At 41.1% G+C, this 20,612-nt stretch overlaps 1 protein-coding gene across 1 annotated transcript in view; it reads right to left on the reverse strand.

Annotated features, from left to right (window-relative positions):
• smarcd3b (SWI/SNF related BAF chromatin remodeling complex subunit D3b) overlaps positions 1-20,059 on the reverse strand; it is a 63,312-nt gene extending 43,253 nt beyond the window's left edge. Inside the window, exon 1 of the mRNA XM_080864626.1 lies at positions 19,770-20,059. Within this exon, the coding sequence (XP_080720752.1) occupies positions 19,770-19,781 (12 nt within the window). The 5' untranslated portion in view covers positions 19,782-20,059. The remainder of the gene's footprint in view (positions 1-19,769) is intronic.
• Between the last annotated feature and the right edge of the window lie 553 nt (positions 20,060-20,612).

The raw sequence follows: 20,612 nt of genomic DNA on the forward strand, positions 1-20,612 counted from the left end.
TCCGTGCAGATCCAGGGATTGTGCCAATCTCCCGTTTCTCCAGCAACAACACGTGGGCGTTGAACGATAACAAAGAGATCTAGCAGCTCGGGCAATGCGAAAGGAAGCCTCGAGCGCAGGAGTACCCCCTGCTGGCCCCCCATCAGCTCCCTCACCAAAGCCAGTCAGTCTCACCAAATGGTAATGTCCCAGTGTGTAGCGGGGGTGGGGGGGGATTACAGGGGGTAAGGGAGCCACAGTAGTGCAATTAATGCCCAACAGGGGGAGCAAACAAGCAGGCAGGGAGGAGCTGGCTGTTTGAATGGGAAGGAGGGCTGCATATTTAGGGTCTGGCTGCACTGAGGATAAAAACCCAATGATGGCAATCAAGGGACATTAGGGAGAGCAAAATAACTTTTCTGATAATCTGTAATGTCTGGAGCCAGCTTCCAAAAGAGGATTTCATTCCCAAAGCATCTCTTCAGAGGTTTTAATCATTCTTCACTTCCTCATTCGGCCACACGAGGGCATCAAAGAGCTCACCGTATAGACAGTGCAACAGAAAGCAACAACAATGGCCTGTTTCTGCTCCTGCAAAGCCAACTGCACCCCTGTGCTGCAGTACGTTCTCCTCAAAGACGGCCTGGGAGAAGAAAAATATTAGAAAATTATCTCGGTGTATAAAACAGGATGCGTTTAACCCTGCAACCCGTTTAACCCTGTATATATCTTTCTACGTAGCACTCTTAATTCTTATTCTCATGTATATATCTCATGTATAGCTCATGCACATATCTTTCTACGTAGCACTTTTAATTCTTATCCCTACTTTTATTTTTCCATGTCTATTTAAGTGCTATTTATGACACTATTTAAGTGCTATTTATGACACTATGTTTGCACTGAAGCACCGCAGCAATTTCCTAATGTTGTAAACCTGCTCAACATTTGGCAATAAACCCCCTTTCTGATTCTGATTCTGATTCTGATTCTGCAAGCTTTTACAAAACTTTCCAAGTTGTTCGATTTACCCATCTTTCTCTTTATAAACTCTTTAAACTCTCATCAGTAAGTGTGAGCGCCTCTTTAAAAGCTAAGGTTGTGGCAGCTTGTTAGTCTGGTGCATTCAGGTGTGTTAATAAAATGACACAATCTTCCCAGCAAATTCACCCATATGTCAAACTGCGCAATACTCAGAGTAAGTGCAAAAACAGCACAATTAGAAAACTTCCAAGAGAGTCAAATGTGAGGCCATCTCTGCCACAGCTAAAGCCCAAATTTGATCATACAACAGGACAGTGATCCCAAGCACAGCAGCAAATCTACAGTCAGAAAAGAATCAAGGTGCTGCAACGACCCAGTCAAAGCCCAGACCTCAACCTGATTGAAAAGTGCCGACGGGACCTGAAGAGAGCGGAACATAAATGAATGTCCCCAAACTCAATAAACAATGAGGGTTTTAAAGAAGAGTGGCCCAGAAAAACTTTAATAGGTCTGTGAAACCTTCCTTTGTGACATGACTGTACAGCATCTTAGTGATGATAAAAAAAAAAAAAAGGGTTGTCATTAGTGTATTGATGGAATTTCCAGCTTTATAAATGTATTTTTTGACTCTACTAGAGCAGTTTCCATGATTCAGAATTAAAAGAGTTATCTTATAGCCCTGAGCCTGGTTATGCTAGAGGTGTCTTCCTGTTAAAAGGGAGTTTTTCCTTCCCACTGTTGCCAAAGTGCTTGCTCATAAGGGGTCGTCTGATTGTTGGGGTTTCTCTGTCTTTAACTTACAGAAAAAGTGCCTTGAGGCGACTCTTGTTGTGATTCAAATGCTATAGACGAAAACTGAACTGAATTGAATACTGGGTCTTGATTAAGGCCCCCAGTTTGTCCTCTATATAAAAACAAGCTTCTTTAGCTCCTCCCCCTCTTTAAGCCAAATGCCTTCTGATTAGCTGACCCTTGCAAACAGCAAGTGGGCGGGGCTTCTTCTCTTACAGTCACAGCATATTAGGAATATCCACTCTAGCTGACATCACGCAGATCAAAGAGCAGAAAAAAATGTCTTAAATGGAGCGTTCAGAGCCATGTTTTTGTTATTATGTTTTCACCCGTTCAAAAGAAAAATCTAAAACTATCTATAGTCAAAAATTCAGGTATTAACATAAAATTCTGTCTTGCTAATTCTGACGTCTGAGAACGATTTAATTTTCACAAGTATATTTACAGTGGTGGAAACAAGCTTTCTTAAGGAGCGGTCTATCACTTCCTCACACCCTGACCTCAGTATGTCATGCAGGATAAGCTTATTATAGGCATCCATCACCATTAGAGTAGATGAAAACTACAACAGGTCACCTTTAGTAAGAGAAAAATAATAAAATACTGAAACATTGGCTTTTTCTCGCTACACCGACGGCTAAAACGTGTAGCATGTGACGCCACCTTTTCTCAACTCAGTCTCACCCACTTTAAACCAATGAGACGAGAGAATACAGAAAAGAAACACAGAGAGAAGGATCTCCCTGAACTATATCTGAACTAACATGGCTTATAGTTTTATGTAAATACAGGACAGCATCGCTCAGAGTGATTCAGGAAACCGTGTCAGGGCTTTTAAGGCTCTCAGTGTGAAAAGGCTGGCAGCTGTGGGTGTTTATGATCAAGGCTACAAAAGTTTGAACGCAGAACAAGTGGATTAGATATGAATGTAGTCACATTTTTCTTTCTTTGTCTTTCGTGAAGTTCATAACGGGTAAGAAAAGCTTGCCGAAGCTACATATACTTGATTTCTTTGCACTTTTTAACCAATGATGTGAAGCAAAAGGCAGAGAGAAAGAAATACAGAAAAGAAAAGGGGCGATTTTGCTGCTATGTGCAGAAAAAGCAAAGAGTGAAATTGGCACCGCCACTGAGGTATAACGCACAGCTCCCAGTGGCAAGGTTTACATACCAGAAGCCACGAACCTGCCCTCGTCAACATTATTGCCACAGACAGATGGGGCGCACTAGGGGGAATATGGACCGGGCACGAAGAAAAGTCTCACTCCCTCCCACCACTGGGCCCCTCTCCTCTCTTTCTTCAGTTTAATAGCTGCAGACAAAACCCAGCTCAAGCCGCTTAAAGGCCAGAGCTCTCGGAAAGCCACTCAACAGTCATCAGCCGCCATCAAAGGGACTGTACAAAAGCTCGCAGCGCTGCACCTTCGCTGAAGGGGGGATTAGAGAGACGGAAAGTACGTTTTGGTACCGAGTCCTTGCAGCTCGGCATATGTAATGAACAGGAACCTGCAGAGAAAGAGAGAAAAGTCTCCCATGACGGCTGAAAATAATGGAGCATCTGCTGATATTTTTGTGATCAAAGTAGATCGGCACAATACACTGTGAGGTAAAAAACGTCGGCACAAAGCAGCAGCGTTCCCATGGATATTTTTTGCCACTAAGGTATGTTAAGCACCGAACCTTAGAAGCCGCAGATAAGAAGTTTAGGGTCGACCTTGGCTTTCGGGGGTTGTTTGGGACAAAGCATCTTTATCCAGACAGCGTTTATGCTTCGGCTGCTGAAGAGACGCCGTGGGAGCAGATGGGAAGAGGACGCAACAGTAATGAGCCAAGTTTCCCCGCAAGCGACAAGCTCCACACTGGGACGAGCCTGCGGCGTTACCTGCCTCGGGGTATTTCCTGTTTGCTGTAGCCATGACAACGGGATAATCTGCCTTGTGTTCAGAGCTAACAGCCAATCCGGTGAAAGAGACTTCGCTGACTTCAAAAGTGGAGCAGCAGCTGGTGAAGCGCGAGAGGAACCATTTCAGATCTTAAGCTGTGAAACTGAAAAGAAAGCTGAGTTTTAGAGAGAGAGAGAAGACTTCGGCTCGTGTTAGTCAGCGGCGAGGTCAGCACGATCAGCTCTGACACAAGCATACAGTGAAAAACAGCCGCTCAGTATGAATAAACCTCGCCAGCTCCCATATAAAATTCTACAGGATGAAAAATAAAGCTGGCAGGATAATTCCCCCCCCTACTCCAAACTCTCCCTCTCTCACTGCTCCCCTTCCTCTTCTTTCCTTCTCTGCATCCAAGCTAAGTGTTAGCCCTGATCTTTCAACACCACTCCGCCCGTGCCGGACGGGACACGGAGACGACAGAACGAGGGCAGGATCGTTACGTGCAGGGCAGAGTTAAAAATCATGGATGAAGAGCAGAGCCACATCTTTAAAACTGGACGCACTCCTTCAGTGGTAGTTTGTACCTCCAATATGCAGAAATACAGCTCGAATTTCTAAGCCAGCTTCAATAAAAAGTATTATCTAATGTGAATACAGTGCAAAAAAAAGTATGATTTGTGAAAAGGCAATTGCCTGCTAAACCCTAATAACCGGTTGTTCCACCCTTGGCAGTGAGAACTGCAGTCAAGCATTTGTGATAACTGTTAATGAGTCTTTCACATCGCTGTGGAGGAATTTAGTTCCACTTGTCTTTGCAGTACTGTTTTAATTCAGCCACATTAGAAGCTTTTCCAGCACGAGCAGCCCGTTTAAAGTCGTGCCAAAGCATCTAAGTCAGATTTAAGGCTGTACTTTGACCAGGCCACTCCAAAACCTTCAGTTTGTTGAGCGATCAGAGGTGGACTTACTGGGGTGCTTTGAGTGCTCTTGAGCTTCGAGGCACAAACTGATGTTCAGATATTCTCCTTCAGGACTTCGGGCAGAGATACGAACTCATGGTTCCCTTAATATTGACAGCTCTTCCAGTAATTGAAGGAATTTTGATAGGCTGGCCACTTTTGGAAAGGTTTCTTGCTGTTCCAAATTACTCCATTTGTGTTTAATGGTTCTCACTGTGGTTCACTGGATGGTTTACATCCAGACTAATAGCTGCTTCACTTTGTCAGACAGGTTATATTTAAGTGATTTCTTGATTCAGCTGTGCTGGCAGTAATCAGGCCTGATAAACTGAAATCAGCCTTCCAAACAACTTGATCGTTCACAGTTAATCTATGATTTAATAATTACCTGTTCACATAGGTCCAGGTAGGGCTGCATAGCTTTTTTCCATTCATAAATTCAATCATCATTAGGAAACTGCATTGTGCTCAGGTAATCTTTGTCTAATATTAAAATTTCTTTGATGATCTAAAACATGTAAGCGTGACAAATATGCAAAAAACCAAGTCAAGTCCTGAACCAAATCAGGAAGCAGAAAATGCTTTTTTCATAGAACTGTATCTCTGAAAAACCAACACATTTGTTTAAACCTTAAAGCTGTTCTTAGGTCATTTCCAAGGCCTGAAAATAATTCAAACTTTAATCATAACCTAAGCTTTTAGTAATTATTTTTTTCATAGTTGAATGATAATAAAAAAGTTCAAGGAAATCCTCTTTTTCCCCACAGACAGTGAGTAGATATGTTTAATAATCACAATCTCAGTAATAACCAAAGTAAAAAACTGATAAATCTATTTAATATTTCGGTTCAGCTTGTATAAACTGAAGCAGAATATTGAAAATAAATAGAATAATAAGAATAATAGAATAAGAAATCAAAATGAAATACATTATAATCAGTTATTTTCACTCGGACGGTTAGGAGTTTGTGGTAAGTGACCTTCTGGGTTTTAAAAGATTGACAGGTTTTTATTTTTAGAAGAAAAAAAAATCAATGTTTAGCTCTGTGACTCGAGTGCAGTGGTGACACACGAGACGACGCACACTGGAGTTGATGTGCTGTACGGTTACATAAAAAGCAGCTAACACAGTTGTGTTACTTTGGGCCTTGTCATCCATAGAAACAGCTCCTCGGAGGTCAGGTTGTGGTGTGAGTGAAGATGAAGTCTGGGTCATATTTTACAAAAACTTGCACGTTCCTCTCGGAGGATTAAATCAGTGTTTTGGTGCCTTCAAATCCACATGGCTTACTGTGGCTCATGTCACTGTGACAGTTTCCAGGTGATGCAGGATAATCAAAATACGCCTTAAGAAAAACACAAGTTCAACACAGCCAGGCTTTCTTTGTGTTAGATGGCTAACAGTAGGACAGTATGACGGTGGTTAGCAACGTTCTCTGTTAAGCCAGGCTCTCTGTTTTTTGGGTGCTCGCATAAAAATGGAGCATTTCAGGCATTATCCATATCTTTCTGCCCCACAAAATGATCCCCGTGAGTGCCACCCCCTCCATTTAGAGGTCCTATCAGATGATGACGATAAAATGGTGAATATAACAGCATAAAACATGTAAAAGTTAAAAGCAAAACTGTTGCAAATAAGACATTAATGCTGCAGAAAATAATCTATCTGGCCATTTAGCCTACAGAACAATTAATATTTTAAATCTGAGTTAATTATTTTAAGGCTGCGTGCGCTCCCAACGCTGCTGTTTGTTTCTAACATGATGGCTGCACGTTAAAGCTTTGAAACTTTAAACTGGATACATTTAAACATTAAAGCTTACAGTTCCATAGCCTGATAGAGAAGACGGGGATATGATATGTTAGTTTGTCAGCAGATCAAAGGGAATTTATTTTATTGACTGAACAGTAGGGCTGCACGATTTTGCATAAAATGAGAATCACGATTTTTTTGGCTTAGAATTGAGATCACGATTCTCTCACGATTTTCTTTTCCAGTATAAATATTTATTGCACTTATTAACTGCACATCAACTTCGTAACAGTTGAGACTGAACATAAAAACAATAAATAAACATAAAAACAACAAATGTCTCACATTTTGTCTTTGGCGCAAAATGTTGTACTGCTTGAAATTCCGTCTCCACCGTTGCTCGACACTGCGTGTATAGAGCAGGTAGTGCAACAATAGAAAAATAGTTGCGGGACGGCACTGTGTAGCGTTTGTCTAGGGTGTTGATCATTTTCCTAAATCCCTCGTTTTGCACAGTGTTGATGGGAGCCATATCTTTGGTCAGGTGATAAGTGATAGCCTCCGTAATTTCTTTGAGTTCGACGTGTATAGGGAAGCGCTGTATAAGGTTCCCATTATTGGTGTTTGGGTGGTTGACCGGAACGGATTTCCTCCTGTCACTTTCTCGTCATCCCTGACGTGCTCTCCGTTGTTTTTTCCCTGCTAATATTAGCATCACACGGCACAGCTTCTGTATCACGTGGTATAAGGCTCCGCCCTTGTCATTTGTTGAGCAGGAAGAGTGAGCGCTTGTTTTCATGCAGAGTACGTCCCGGATCAAAATGCGGTACAATCGTCGTCGTCGTCTTTTTTCTTTTTTTTTTTTTAAAAAAAATCGTTGTCATTTGGAAATGAGATCGCGCATAAGTATGAATCGAGATCGCGATTTTCTAACGATTAATCGTGCAGCCCTACTGAACAGGTATTCTTGGTGTGTGTTCTGTGTTGTAGCAGTTAAAAGGCTTGCGGATGTAAAACATATTTGCCCAGCAAATAAATTATATTGTGCTTCAAACATGCTGGAAATAAATGAATCGCTTCCAGATGATTTTACCTGAAACTTGAAACGTACCCTGAGGTTATGTGTTCATCATAAGTTACCATGGTGATTTTGCCAGGTAAAAAGAAAGCCGCTTTCATGTCATGAAAAACTTACTTTAAGCTCGACACAGCTGGCTAAACCATTAATCTGGCTTTATAGCATACCTCTCTGGACTATGAAGCCGAACTAGGAGCTTACTGGTAGCCTGGCTCAGGTGTTCTCTCCTCAATACAAACACAAAAAAGCAGTAATAATATAAATATGTACTTTTATATATATTCTTTCTTTAGCATTCTTTAGGTTTAGGTTTTTCCTCCATAAGCATTAAAATATGATACAAACAAAGAGAGCTTATTTGATTTTTACTTTGTGACCTTACATTACATGAACCTTGCACAAAATCTATGTTTGAATCATGTTTTTATATTTATTCTTCACTTTTTCTCAGGCTTTTAAAAAATAAACAAACTGTCGTATGCATGTCTACACATGAATTAAATGCAATTTCAATTGTAATCCATCAGAATCTCATGTCTTAGTGGCAGAGCTGTGACACTGATACATCTGTTAACCTTTTTTTTTTTTGCCTGTCCCATTTGGTTCTTTACCTATCAGAATTGTTGTCTGAAGACCAACAAGGATACCCAATGGATTTACTTTGCCAAATGGATCATCGTGGCATTGCTGTATTGGTCCATTTGATCGACCTTTGTTTTTATTATTTATTATATTTTATTTTCAGATGTCACAGACGGGACAGACATGAGTGAGGGGTAGGAAAGGGAGAAAGAAAGAGGAAGGAAAAGAAAAACAGAAGGGGAGAGGGACAGTGAGAAAGGGGGGGAGAAAAAAAATCTTGTTAACTTAAATGAGCTTAATTTCATTAATTACAGCAGCTAAAAAAATGTTGCTCTCAGCTCATACTTTGTGATCTAAGTTTTTAAAATCAGCCACTCTGCTGCAGGCGGGCGTATCCATCACCGGTTTTTGCATGTGCTCATAGCTAGATCGGTAAACCTTGAGTTGACTCATCCAGCTGATAACCACCTTAGTCTGATTGATGTTGATGTCAGGATAAGTGAAGCCAGACAAGAAAAAAGACACCCTGGGTAAACTTGTATCCAGTTGCCTTTCCCCTCTCAGGCTGGTTTGAGCATAAACTTATAAAATATTTTTAAAAATCGCTTTAGTTTCACCAGCATCACAAATGTTCCTCACTGCAATTTCCAAAATACCAAAACTTGCACCATCAACCTATCAGCAAACTGGGAGGAAGCGATGGTCCATGCCAATGGCTATATAAAAGGTCAGTCACAGTCTGGATCTCCTCTCAGCAATCCTACTTTAAATGCAATTCCCGAACAGAGATACACAAGTTTCTCTGCGACTGGCATTGCCAATCACAGCTGTCATTGCGACATTACACCGCACTGTTACAGCTTTACGTTAGTAATTAAAATCAGCAGAAAGATGACCCCTTAAACCCAAATCAGTGTGATAAGACCTACTTAGAATGGAAGAAAGCATCTCTGAGAAAAATGTGTCTGCTTTAGTTTGAGCACCTGAAATGATATACCGTATTTCCCGGACTACAAAGCGCACCTGAATATTAGCCGCACAAGCTAAAATCAGGGGAAAATCCTGTTTTGTACATACATTAGCCGCACCTGACTAAAAGCCGCAGGTGTTTCAATGTTGACTTATCATATGTAAGAGAATATGCACAAAGGGAATTGTCAGGAAAGAGATGGCTGTTTGGAGACACACCCCTTTTATTAATATTTTGAAAAACAAGTTATGGGTACATACTTGCAAATGTAGTACATAACAATAACCTACAGCACACCAGAAAATAGATTCGGCCTACCTTTTAGGCTCAGGTGCAGTGACACGGCTTTAACAAGAAGAAAAGTCAGTCATTCACCACCATCTTTCTGCGCACTAAAACCACCAAAGTCCTCTTCTCCAGTGTCGGATACAAACAGGCTCAGGATGGCTTCGTCATCCACTCTCCGCTTCTCTCCTTCGTTGTCACTTTCAAAACCAAAGAAATCCTCATTGTCAGTGTCAGAGTCGAACACCCTCTGAAGGGCCGTGGCGGTGTCCTCCTCTCCATCATGCAGCAGTCCAGCCCTTCAAAATCCGTTGGTGATCGTGGATGTTTTCGCACTTTTCCACGCTGTCAGATTCCACCGGTGGAGTTGGGCATAACTTGCTTTTCGCAAGTTTATCGCCGCTCATCATCCACGCCTCCCGCTGAACGCGTAGCGCTACTTTGAAGTTTGTTTTTCGCGCTACTTCGTACGGCACTACGTTGCCTGGCGGACGGACATGTGACTAACATACCACTCTTGAACCCCGATCCTTCCGCCAGGCAACGTAGTGCCGTACAACAGCGGAACAAACAAAACAAATCGTCTTACGATATCACAAAAATCATGGACAATCCATAGAAAAGCCGCACCTGACTAAAAGCCGCAGGGTTCAAAGCTTGTGCAAAAAGTAGCGGCTTATAGCCCGACAATTACGGTAATTTAGTGCTAATGACTTGAAGCTTGAACATGAAAAACATGAGCATCAGCAAGGATTTCGACTGAGAAAATATACAGTCGATGAAAAACGATGAAACTTGATCCCAGATACTGATGAGACGCACAAGAGAACAGTTCACGCTCACTTTTGTCTGACAATAATCGCTACAAAGAATTCCAGTCTGGTTTCCACCAGCTTTACAACTACACCTTTAACAATTCTCCTCTTCTTTGATCCAAATTTACACTAAATTTCATAACATTCTCCTGCACATTGTCTCATTTACCATTAACCTCCTAAGACCCAAACTCTTCCACGGCATGCATTTTTAATTTCTCTTTGATATTTGGGCATATTGGGGCCCGATGAATGTAAAAACAAAGAATTACCAGATTTTTTTTTTTTTTACGTTATTTTCGTTTTTAAGAAAAACAAGAGCCACATATGAGGATATTCGTTTAAAATTTTGATAGAATAGTAGCAGTATAATGTCCTCGTAAGTGGATATCAGGCCCTTGTAGAGCAGAATTGAGTATTTTAGTCTAAATCAGCGGTCCCCAACCTTTTTTGCGCCACGGACCGGTTTATGCTCAACAATATTTTCACGGACCGGCCTTTAAGGTGTCGCGGATAAATACAACAAAATAAAACTAGTACCGGTACTGAAAAAAAGAATATTTATTCATAACACACGTGAAAAGACCCAGGAAAACCGAGTTAACGATAAAAACGATAACAAAATAACGCTGAAAACCGATAAAAACCCTGAAAACCATACATTTCACACCTGAGCCTCAACTCTCGCAGCCCGGTACCAAACGACTCACGGACCGGTACCGGTCCGAGGCCCGGGGGTTGGGGACCGCTGGTCTAAATAACCCAAAATGTGATGTCCACATATACGGACGCCAGGTCCTAGGAGGTTAATACATTTATTTAACTGGTTTCCTCCCAACTGACCATCATCAGGTAACTATTATATACTGTAATATATATTGTAATTTAAATTGTAAATTGTATCGTAACTGTTTTGTTCATTTTATTGAGATTTTTGAGAATCTCGAGAAGGTGGTGTTCCCAAAAACACCTAAAAATAAATAACATGTATTATTATTATTGTCATCTTAACATTGTTGACTGACATCAGCTCATCAGCAAATATTATAACATTATGATGAAGATTGCCTTTTGCCTGGCACAAAATACCATCAGGGGCAAACCCAAACTGTGTTGATCTAATTATTTTTAATAGTGACATTTCTATTAAATTTTCACAAGCACTGCATGCCTGCTAGACACCAAACGAATCATCATTTATCTAAGTAAAAATGCCAAAATTCCCAAGGTTTAGCCTTCCAAATGCAAGTAAAATTATTCAATTATGCTAGTGACTGAATATGTTTGGCTTTGGTCAGATAACACCCTTTTGTTAGGAACATTGCTAGAGGCTGAAGTGCAGTTCTGCTATTTTCTAACTGTGGGAGTAGAAAAAGCATCAATTGATTGAGAAAATAATCAACAGACTAAATGATTACAAAGACAATAACAAGCTCAGTCTGTCTGCGTAAAACAAATACAAGTTTTTCTTATTTATTTTTATAAAACAATTGCTCATGCACCTTTTATAAGAATTAAAAGCTTTTGCAGCTTCATTGTGAAGATGCACACGTATTGCAGCTACTTTTAAACCAAACTCTACAACAAAGAGTGCTGCAGTATTGAGCGTTAACATCTAAATGGGTCAACCAAGCACTCGGCGAACTGTAGCACCATTAGGACCAAGACAGTTTGTCTCACAGCCGAGTGCACAATCTCATTATCTGCATTATAAATGGGTTTAATATACAACCGAAAAAGTAATATACAACTGAAAAAACACAGTACGAAACCAAGCTATGGCTTTAGGTAAGATGACTATGATTAAATAACACTGTTATAATCTGTTGGTTGGTATGGAAGTGCAATGTGAAATCAGGTTACAAAGCGCTCTACTTAAAACGCAAAAATCTATAATCTGTGAAAATGACACAGTGGAGGTTTACAGGATTATTTGAAAATGGTGTTTATGGGTTCAGTGTTGTGGCTGCAGACATACGGCGTGTTTGTGTGTCTGCTACAGTGCAGTACTGCAGATATTATCACAGTACTAGTGGCAAAAAAGTGCTACATTTTTATCAAATCTATGCAAATATTAACACACATGATTTTATATGCTTAAGTTTGTTTTCTCAACTTAAAATTGACCTATTGAGCTCTTATTTTCCATCATTAATATATAGTTACGGTCACTTTGGTAGGTGCATCCGCTCAACTGCTCATTAATGCAAAAATCTAATCAACGCATTAAACATGTAGACACAGTCAAGATGACCTGCTGAAGATCAAAGAAAAGTGATGATCTCCAGGGTTTACAGAGAATGATCTGAAAAAGGGAAAATATCCAGCAGCTGTCTGGGAGATCAGAGATCAAAGGCGAATGACCATACTGGTTCAAGCTGATAGGAAGGGAACAGTAGCTCAGATAACCACTTGTTCCAATCGAGGTATGCAGAAGAGCATCTCTGAATGAACAACATGTAGAACCTTAAAGCAGATGGACTACAGCAGCAGAAGACCACACCAGGTAGGAACAGAAGTTGGCGTCACTGACATGAAGCATGGATCCATCCTGTTTTGTATCAGCAGTTCATGCTACTGGTGGTGTAACGGTGTGTGGGTTACTTCCCTGGCACACTTTGGGCCCCTTAGAACCAAATGACCATAATTTAACCACCATGTCCTGCCCGACTGTTGTTGCTGATCATGTCAGTCCCTGTCATGACGACAGTGTACCCATTTTCCGATTGCTGCCTTCAGCTATGTCACACAGCTCAAAGACTCTCAAACTGTTTTTTTGATCATGACAACGAGTTCACTGTACGCAAATGACCTCGACAGTCAAGAGATCTCAATCCAATATTGCACCTTTGGGATGAAGTGGAACAGAAGATTCTAATTATGTATGTGCAGCTGACAAATCTACATCTATATGAACCAAAATCTCTGAGGAAAACTTTCAGCACGTTGTTGAATCTGTCCCTCGAAGCATTATGGCAGTTCTGAATGTAAAAGGGGTCCAATTGAGTATCGGCAAGGGGTACGTAATGAAATGCCAAGCAAGCATAAGTAAATGGCCGTGTTTTATATAATGAACGCAGCATGTGCACAAGTAATCACTCTGAACCCAAAGTCCTTTAAATCGATGTAAATGCTGTGTTTCAAGCAGAGCCGATATGCCTAACATGCACATCTAGCCTTCATTGCTATGGCTGTCTGCGAGGAGCAGCCAATCAGAGGAAAGCTGACTGAAATGAGAGGAAGTGAACAGCTTGTTTCAGACAAAGGATGCATTAAGGGGCTACACCAAGATCCTGTATGGGATTAATAGGGTTGTTTTGAACTATAAATCATGCAAAGCTATTATCGTAGAGTCAGAGAAGAAAAATATGGAGCTGAGGATGACACAACGCCTTTAAAATGCTGGAATACACAAAAGAGTTGTTTTCCAGAAGCAAAGATATTCAAATTGTTATCAGATAAAACCATTAAAAGAAGAAAATCTTCATATTTCATCTGAATCTTCGTTTTTTTGTTACATTTTTCCTTGAAAACCTGATCGAATAATCATTACAAAAGTACTATTGAATGAAATCAATCACATTTCTAGGTTTTAGTTTAAGCAGACTTGAGTCCAGGGCAACAAACACCCATTGAACCAGCACATTCCTCTCCAGCCCAAAAAAACAGAAAGAAAAAAAAGGAAGTGCTCTATTGTTAATTTATCCCTACAAACAACACAAAACACAAAGCCAGGGAACATTTAATTGGGTGACCTACTATTTGGGAAACAAAGCCAAATGTGTGTGGCTTCCAGTCTGCCTAATCAATCTCACGGCTGGTGGAAAAACAGCGTGATAAATAAGATTGAGAAACTCTGGAGGTGAATCCACTCAGCGAAACATTGATTGACCTCGATGAGCGTCCCAAACTAAATTTCAAACATCGCTGAACAAAGTGACTGGGGTGTAAACGTGCGCGTGTCCGAGGTGGGGGTGGAGGAGAGGGGGAGTCCTCCCGTGCAACTTTCCTTAAAAAGCCACGTGAAGCATTCAGCAGACTGTAAAAGGAGCCGATCCTCTGATCCCCTATCAGACCTCAGAAGCTGTGACGGCACCTTGCATACTAATAGGACTGTTCTCCGTTCTTTATACTGAAGGGAATATCTGTGCCAGCAGCTGGGTCAGGGAAGACTGCAGTTTGAAACTGAGCTATTTTAGTCCGTTTTTTCATATACCGGGCGCTGACAAGGACCAGCCGTTTCGAGAGAGAGTAGCTCAAAAGCTTCCTATACCATCTCGAATAAGAACGAATGGGTAGGACATTCTTCCTCAGCCACATGGAAACCTAATGTATATGCCATATGGAAAAAGTCTGCTGGAAATATGAATGGGATCACTTCCAAGAGACTAAACCTATGGAAAATGAACACGCAGGCAGCCGCTTTCCTAAATAACAGCCGTTATGCAATATTCTTTGTTGTCTAATTGCACCCAAATGCCTGCGTCTGTGTGGTTTTTTTCATACAGAGCATCAAAATGAAGAGCATCTGATATCAGCAAGCAGCTGAGTCACCAAGTCCTTCATAACTCCAGAGAGTGTATGTGAAATCAGAGTGGAGCGGCATAAATCAACACATTTACAGCTATTATGCAAACCGCTTAAAACCAAGTTTTAAGGCTCTTCTGAGCTTTTTCGCTTTATTGCCTCCCAAAGCATCCAGTCGAAGGAAGAATGGCGAGGGCGATGATGTGATAGGGAAACTGATCAAATGGCTTAGTTTGCTTTTTCAATTAAGGGTTGCGAGACCTCGAGAAACTGAAACGAAATGATACGCAAAAAGAGCAGCGTAGTAAACAGCCCATGTGCAATTCATAAGGTTGGAATTAAAATGTGGTGACTAGACAGTCAGCCCATTTTTAAAAGACATTTCACAGAAGGACAGAAGTTCAATTCATCTTCTACATTTCTCTGGTAAAAATAAAGCTACAGCTTAGCTTAGCATAAACAGGGAAACATTAGAAAATGGCTACCTAGGATCTATCCAAAGATAAATCCATTTAGTAGACTGATACACTGTGGTCATAAAGGGATGGACGTGGTCAGCAAAAACACTCAGTCGGTACTAAAAGGCCCAAAATGTGCTAAGAAAATATCCCCAACTCCAAAACACCACCGCTATCAACCCGAACCAGTGGTTCAAGGCGGGATGGATCCAGTCTTCCATGCTAATGAATCCAAATTGAGACCCTCCCATCCGAATATCACAGCTGGAATCAAAACTCATCAGACCAGTCAATATTTTCCCAGTTTTCTATTGTCTATTTTTGGAGAGCTCAATTTAAATTTTATTGTATTTATATAGCACCAAATCACAACAACAGCTGCCTCAAGGCGCTTTATATGTTAAGGTAAAGACACTACAATAATACAGAGGAAACCCCAGCAATCGCATGACTCTTTATGAGCAAGCGCTTTGGCGACAGCTGGGAAGAATAAACTCCCTTTTAACAGGACGAAGCCTCCAGCAGAACCAGGTTAAGGGAGGGGCAGCTGTGTGCCACGACCAGCTGTTCATAGCTAACAGTGGGGGGCACTCAGAGCGGTCTTCTGCTGCTATAGCCCATCTGCTTCAAGGTTCAGAGATGCTCTTCTGCCATAAACATAAACCACCTTTCTCCCTCATGCTCAGTGTGAACTTCCTCTTGACTGTGGCTGCCATGTGATTGGCTAATTAAATCTCTGCGTTAACAAGCAGCTCAACACGTTTATCCAAAGATTTTGCCAGTGACTGTATGCTTGGCTATTAATCCATAAAACTACAACTTCAGCCAAAACTGATGCCGCATTGCTGCTCGATACGTACTAGAGATGGACCGATCCGATATTACGTATCGGTATCGGTCCGATACTGACCTAAATTACTGGATCGGATATCGGAGAAAAATAAAAAATGTAATCCGATCCATTAAATATCACGAAAGCACCTCACAAAACTTGCAACACGCCGTAACTCACCTCAGAACGTTAGCACGTCGGAGCAGTATGCATCACGTGATAGAGCGGCTGTGGCATGCGGGACCTGTCGGTGGTCTGGATAGCATGTGGAGCTTCGCTAGCAACCCGGCATTTCATCTCCGACAAAGTTATCCCCGAGAGAAGTAAAGCAAGTGTGTAAGTCCATCTCTGAATGTTTGTAAAGCATTCCTGCGTTAAGCTTACCAAACATATATGGAGCTACTGCTTCTTCTGGCTGCTACTTCAATCATGAAACTGCTTAACGATCAGCTGATCGGCTTTTCTGTCGCGAGTCCGTCTCTCTGGTTTGTTTTTGGCCCACTTTGCACCAGAAAGAGGAAACCAGCGGCTGAACAACAGCAGCACGTTTAAGCTTGATCAGCTGTTGTTAGAATTTATTTATTATTACTTTCTACTCCAGGATCTTTTTCTACGTAGCTGACGCTGGTAACTGTGCAGGGGCGGATCTAGCAAAGTTTAGCCAGGGGGGCCGATAGGGCATGAACAGGGAAAAGGGGGCACAAAGACATACTTTTCTTTCTTATTCTCATTTAAAATGTCTAGCTTTTATTAAATAAGTATCTGAATCTTACACCCAAAGTTTTAATTTGATGTAAAATGAATAGAAGTCCATTACTGTATATAGTGACTATTAAGTCTAATATATACCCTAGTAAGCTATAGTACTTTTTCCTTTGGGAAGGTACCATCTGTGCAGTCTGCAATTTTGTTGAAGAAAGATGTTGAATCTATTTAATATTCCTTGAAAAATAATTGATTTCTGTGCATTTTTTTTCACACTGCATCAAATTAAGGTTGATTACGTCGATTAAGCATCATGAGGTGGCGCATGAGGGGTGGTTCCCTATTTTTTATTTATTTATTTTTGTTGTTGCTGGGAGTTGGAACCCTATTAGTTAGGTTGCTTAATATTTACGCTAAGTACTCTTTAAAATACCAGAATAGGGAGGATGGTGTAGGTTTAAGTTTATTAGATTGATCAGTATTGCTGAACTATGAAATATTTGTTTTTTGCATATAGGTATAACAGAATAGCTTTAGTGTAGTTGTTGTTTTAAACTTGAGTATGAACTTATACAAAATGCAGCAAGATATTTAAAAAAAAACAGTTTTGTTGATTAAAAAACATTATATCGGATTCATATCGGTATCGGCAGATATCCAAATTTATGATATCGGTATCGGTATCGGACATAAAAAAGTGGTATCGTGCCATCTCTAATACGTACTCAATTTTCTCTAAGCACATGCAAAAAGGACTACGCTGCTTCCTTTCACAATAAAAGTCTTGACAAATACACTGCATAACTGCTGCAGATAAAAGGGTTTGTAGAAGTGTTTCAAAGAAATTTATATTTAAATATATATTTAATTTAACTAGTTATTACATAGAAGATGAGCTTTTTTCTGTATAAAAAAGGCACATTGTTTTCTGGTTTTGGTTAATATATGGATCTAATTAAGCAAATAAAGAATTTCTATGAAGCTGGTTTTGTGCTCCATGAACAAGAATGTTGGCTTTAAAAAAAAACAAAACACAAAGTATGAAAAATTAATTACATCTGTGTAAGTATTCATCAAACTGTAAAAAAAAAAAAACTAAATAAATAAAACATACTAACAGAGAAAAATCTACTTAAAAAGATACGCGAAAAAAGCAAAAATATGAAGTATAGAGCGTTACAGCATTGATATAGATGAGAACACAGACATCTGGCAACAGCAGGAGACTAATTTTAACCCAACACCTTCAAGAAAACCAGTCTTTCTAATGTGTTGCAATCTGCTGTGATGACAGGAAGTACATAAAGTTTTGCACATGTGTAAAACAAATCAGGTAGTGACAGACCTTTTAGAAGCAAGTCGCAGCCAGAAAAACATGCAAACTTTGGCCCCAAAATATGTTTTTCCAAGCGTTTTCCTCTTGGATGTTATACTTTGTGTACCCTGTCTCCTCCTTATATAATGTCTCTGGCTAAGATTAGCTTGAAGCCTGAGGGCAGGTGGAAACAGCAGCATGCACCTTGAAATCTGTACAGCTTAAAAAGAAAAAAATAACATGTATGTAAAATCTTTTTGGAATAGAATAAAGTGGCATTTACACCCATTTTTGCTCTCTCATTGATCCCTCCAATTAATCTACACTACCCACCACATTAACCTTTGTAACGTGTGCTACACTGACCACACCTACAGCCAATGTAGAATCACCAATTACCCCAGTATTTTCAAACTAATTCTGACAGGCCAGCTGCTACTGAGGCTAAAAATAACAGAGCATGCAACATATTTATCAATTATTAAAATAAAGATCCCAGATAAATTTTAGTGATACAGAGGACAAACTCTTTCTTTATATAGGTTCACCCTGCAATATATATCACCTGGCCATCCACGTCTACCTGCAGTGCCTTGGGGCCCGCCCCACAGTTTGAGAACCACTGAGATAAACAAAGGCACAGCGAGAATGTGCAAACTTCTCAAAGAAAAGCGGTCAGAAGATTCAGGAACAGTTCGATATTTTAGGACATTTCCAGCATCCATATTAAGACAGGCCAACAGGCTTCCTGTTAAATGGGAGTTTTTCCTCCCCACAGTCGCCAAGTGCTTGCTCATAAAGAATCATCTGACAGTTTGGGTTTTTATCTTTACTTTGCAATATAAACCACCTTCAGGTAACTTGAATCACATTTAAGAGACAAACATGGGAGTGGTAACTGTCCTAAGCCAGATAGCATCAATTATTTCACTCTAAGCTGCATAGAGGTGAATGCCTTAACTATGTTGGCAGACTCTCCTCAAAAAATAGAGAATTTATTTTTCCTCCAGATGAAATGTTGCTGACTGCAGCTTTAATATAAAAATTAGATTTTCCCTGGGATCAGCAGAAGCAGATCTGGCTTCAGCAGCTGTACACCCCCAAATCCCCCCCTGCTCCTGAGTGCACCGCAGACTGCCAGCAGATTAACACAGTGAAACTGAAACTTTCTTCTTTCTCCCCCCTGCACCGGACACACTTAGAGAAGCAACAGCACATTATATTGTTGTTTCAAAACGGGGTGACGGGGGGGACGGAGGAGGGAGGGGTAATGGATTAAAGGCATGCGTAAAAAAGAAGAAGAAGGCGAGAGGATGGCAGGGGCTTCGCCGTGCATCCCATCTATTACTCCTCAAGTGTCTGTTTCTCACACCAGTCAAGGTTAACAAGCCGAGCTGCCTGGTGTCTGCGTGTGCTGCAAAAAAAACGAAAAAAAAAAAACAAGGGAGGGGGTGGGAGGTGGAGGTGGAGGAGGGTGAGGTGCTGCAACTACACACTGTGCCTTGTGATGATGCAGACAGGCTGAGAGAGAGCCTACAGTGCCCCCCTTAAATATTGCCAACCACATCACGCTACATTTGTACACCGAGGCTAAAATCACCACGAGGTGGAAATTGCAGTTTCCCCTGTTTTTTTTCTCTTCTCTCTGTTTTTTGAGGCTCACAATAAATTGAAGCGAGACGAGGTAAAAAACTCCGGTGCGCACTAATCCGACTGCGCCTACAGGATGAAGCCTAAACGCATAAAGAGTAGTTTTAATGGTGGATGCGGCTGGCAGAGCAGCGGAGACTCACTGTGGGAATAAAACAAACCGCGCTAACGTATCGCGAGGTAGCATAAGCGTCATCCATACCTTTCTCTCCATCACTGTGCGCTTTTTTTCTCTTCCCTTTTTTCTTTTCTTTTCTCTTTTTTTAAGGGCTACTCAACAACGGCAACTGTAGGATGTGTTTCTGTGGAGCTGTCCGGTCCGGCGCGGCGTGGAGCTGCTTTTCTCCCCTCAACTTCCTCACGGGCTTTCACACAGCAGCAAGCGTCTCCCCCTCGATCACTCCCCCATTACTGGACAGCTAGGCGACTTATTAGCGCTGGCCTGTGGGACGCCGAGCCGGGGATGGAGCCAGAGCCAGGATTGGTGAAGCCTTGTTCGGAAGGGAGCAGGAGCGCAGGCGCGGTCTCTGCTGGAGAGTCGATATAATGAAAAATTACCAGTGGCAGGGAGTGTCATCAAATTATCCTCATCTCTCGCTCTCTCTCTTTTTTCATTTTTTATTTTAAGGGAGGAAGGGAAGATTTTTATTTAACCCAAAGCGCACAGTGAAATGATTTCAGGTTATCCTGCTCCAAACACATGCTGTACATGTAAATGCAGTGCAGGAACAAAAGGGAGGGAGGCGGGATGAGGGGGGGGGGATAAACCCGGTGCACTACAGCAACAAAGGAGCAGCAGCACCACCAGCTCCCTAACCGAGAGATCTGTTCCACTTTCTAATGAGGAGCCGTCGATAAAGAGGCTGTTAAGTTGTGGCTAATTGCTGCTTTAATGGATAATTTACTAATGCTTCACGCGGCAGTTACAAGTTATCACTTCACACATTTTTTTTAGTGCCAGAGTGAAGATTTATGAATGAAATGAGCCAGATTTATAACACGTGGTGGATATACTGTGGCAGCTCATTGTCCGGCTCTTACCTCT

Source organism: Rhamphochromis sp. 'chilingali', assembly GCF_963969265.1.
Source record: "Rhamphochromis sp. 'chilingali' genome assembly, chromosome: 18".
NCBI lineage: Eukaryota > Metazoa > Chordata > Actinopteri > Cichliformes > Cichlidae > Rhamphochromis > Rhamphochromis sp. 'chilingali'.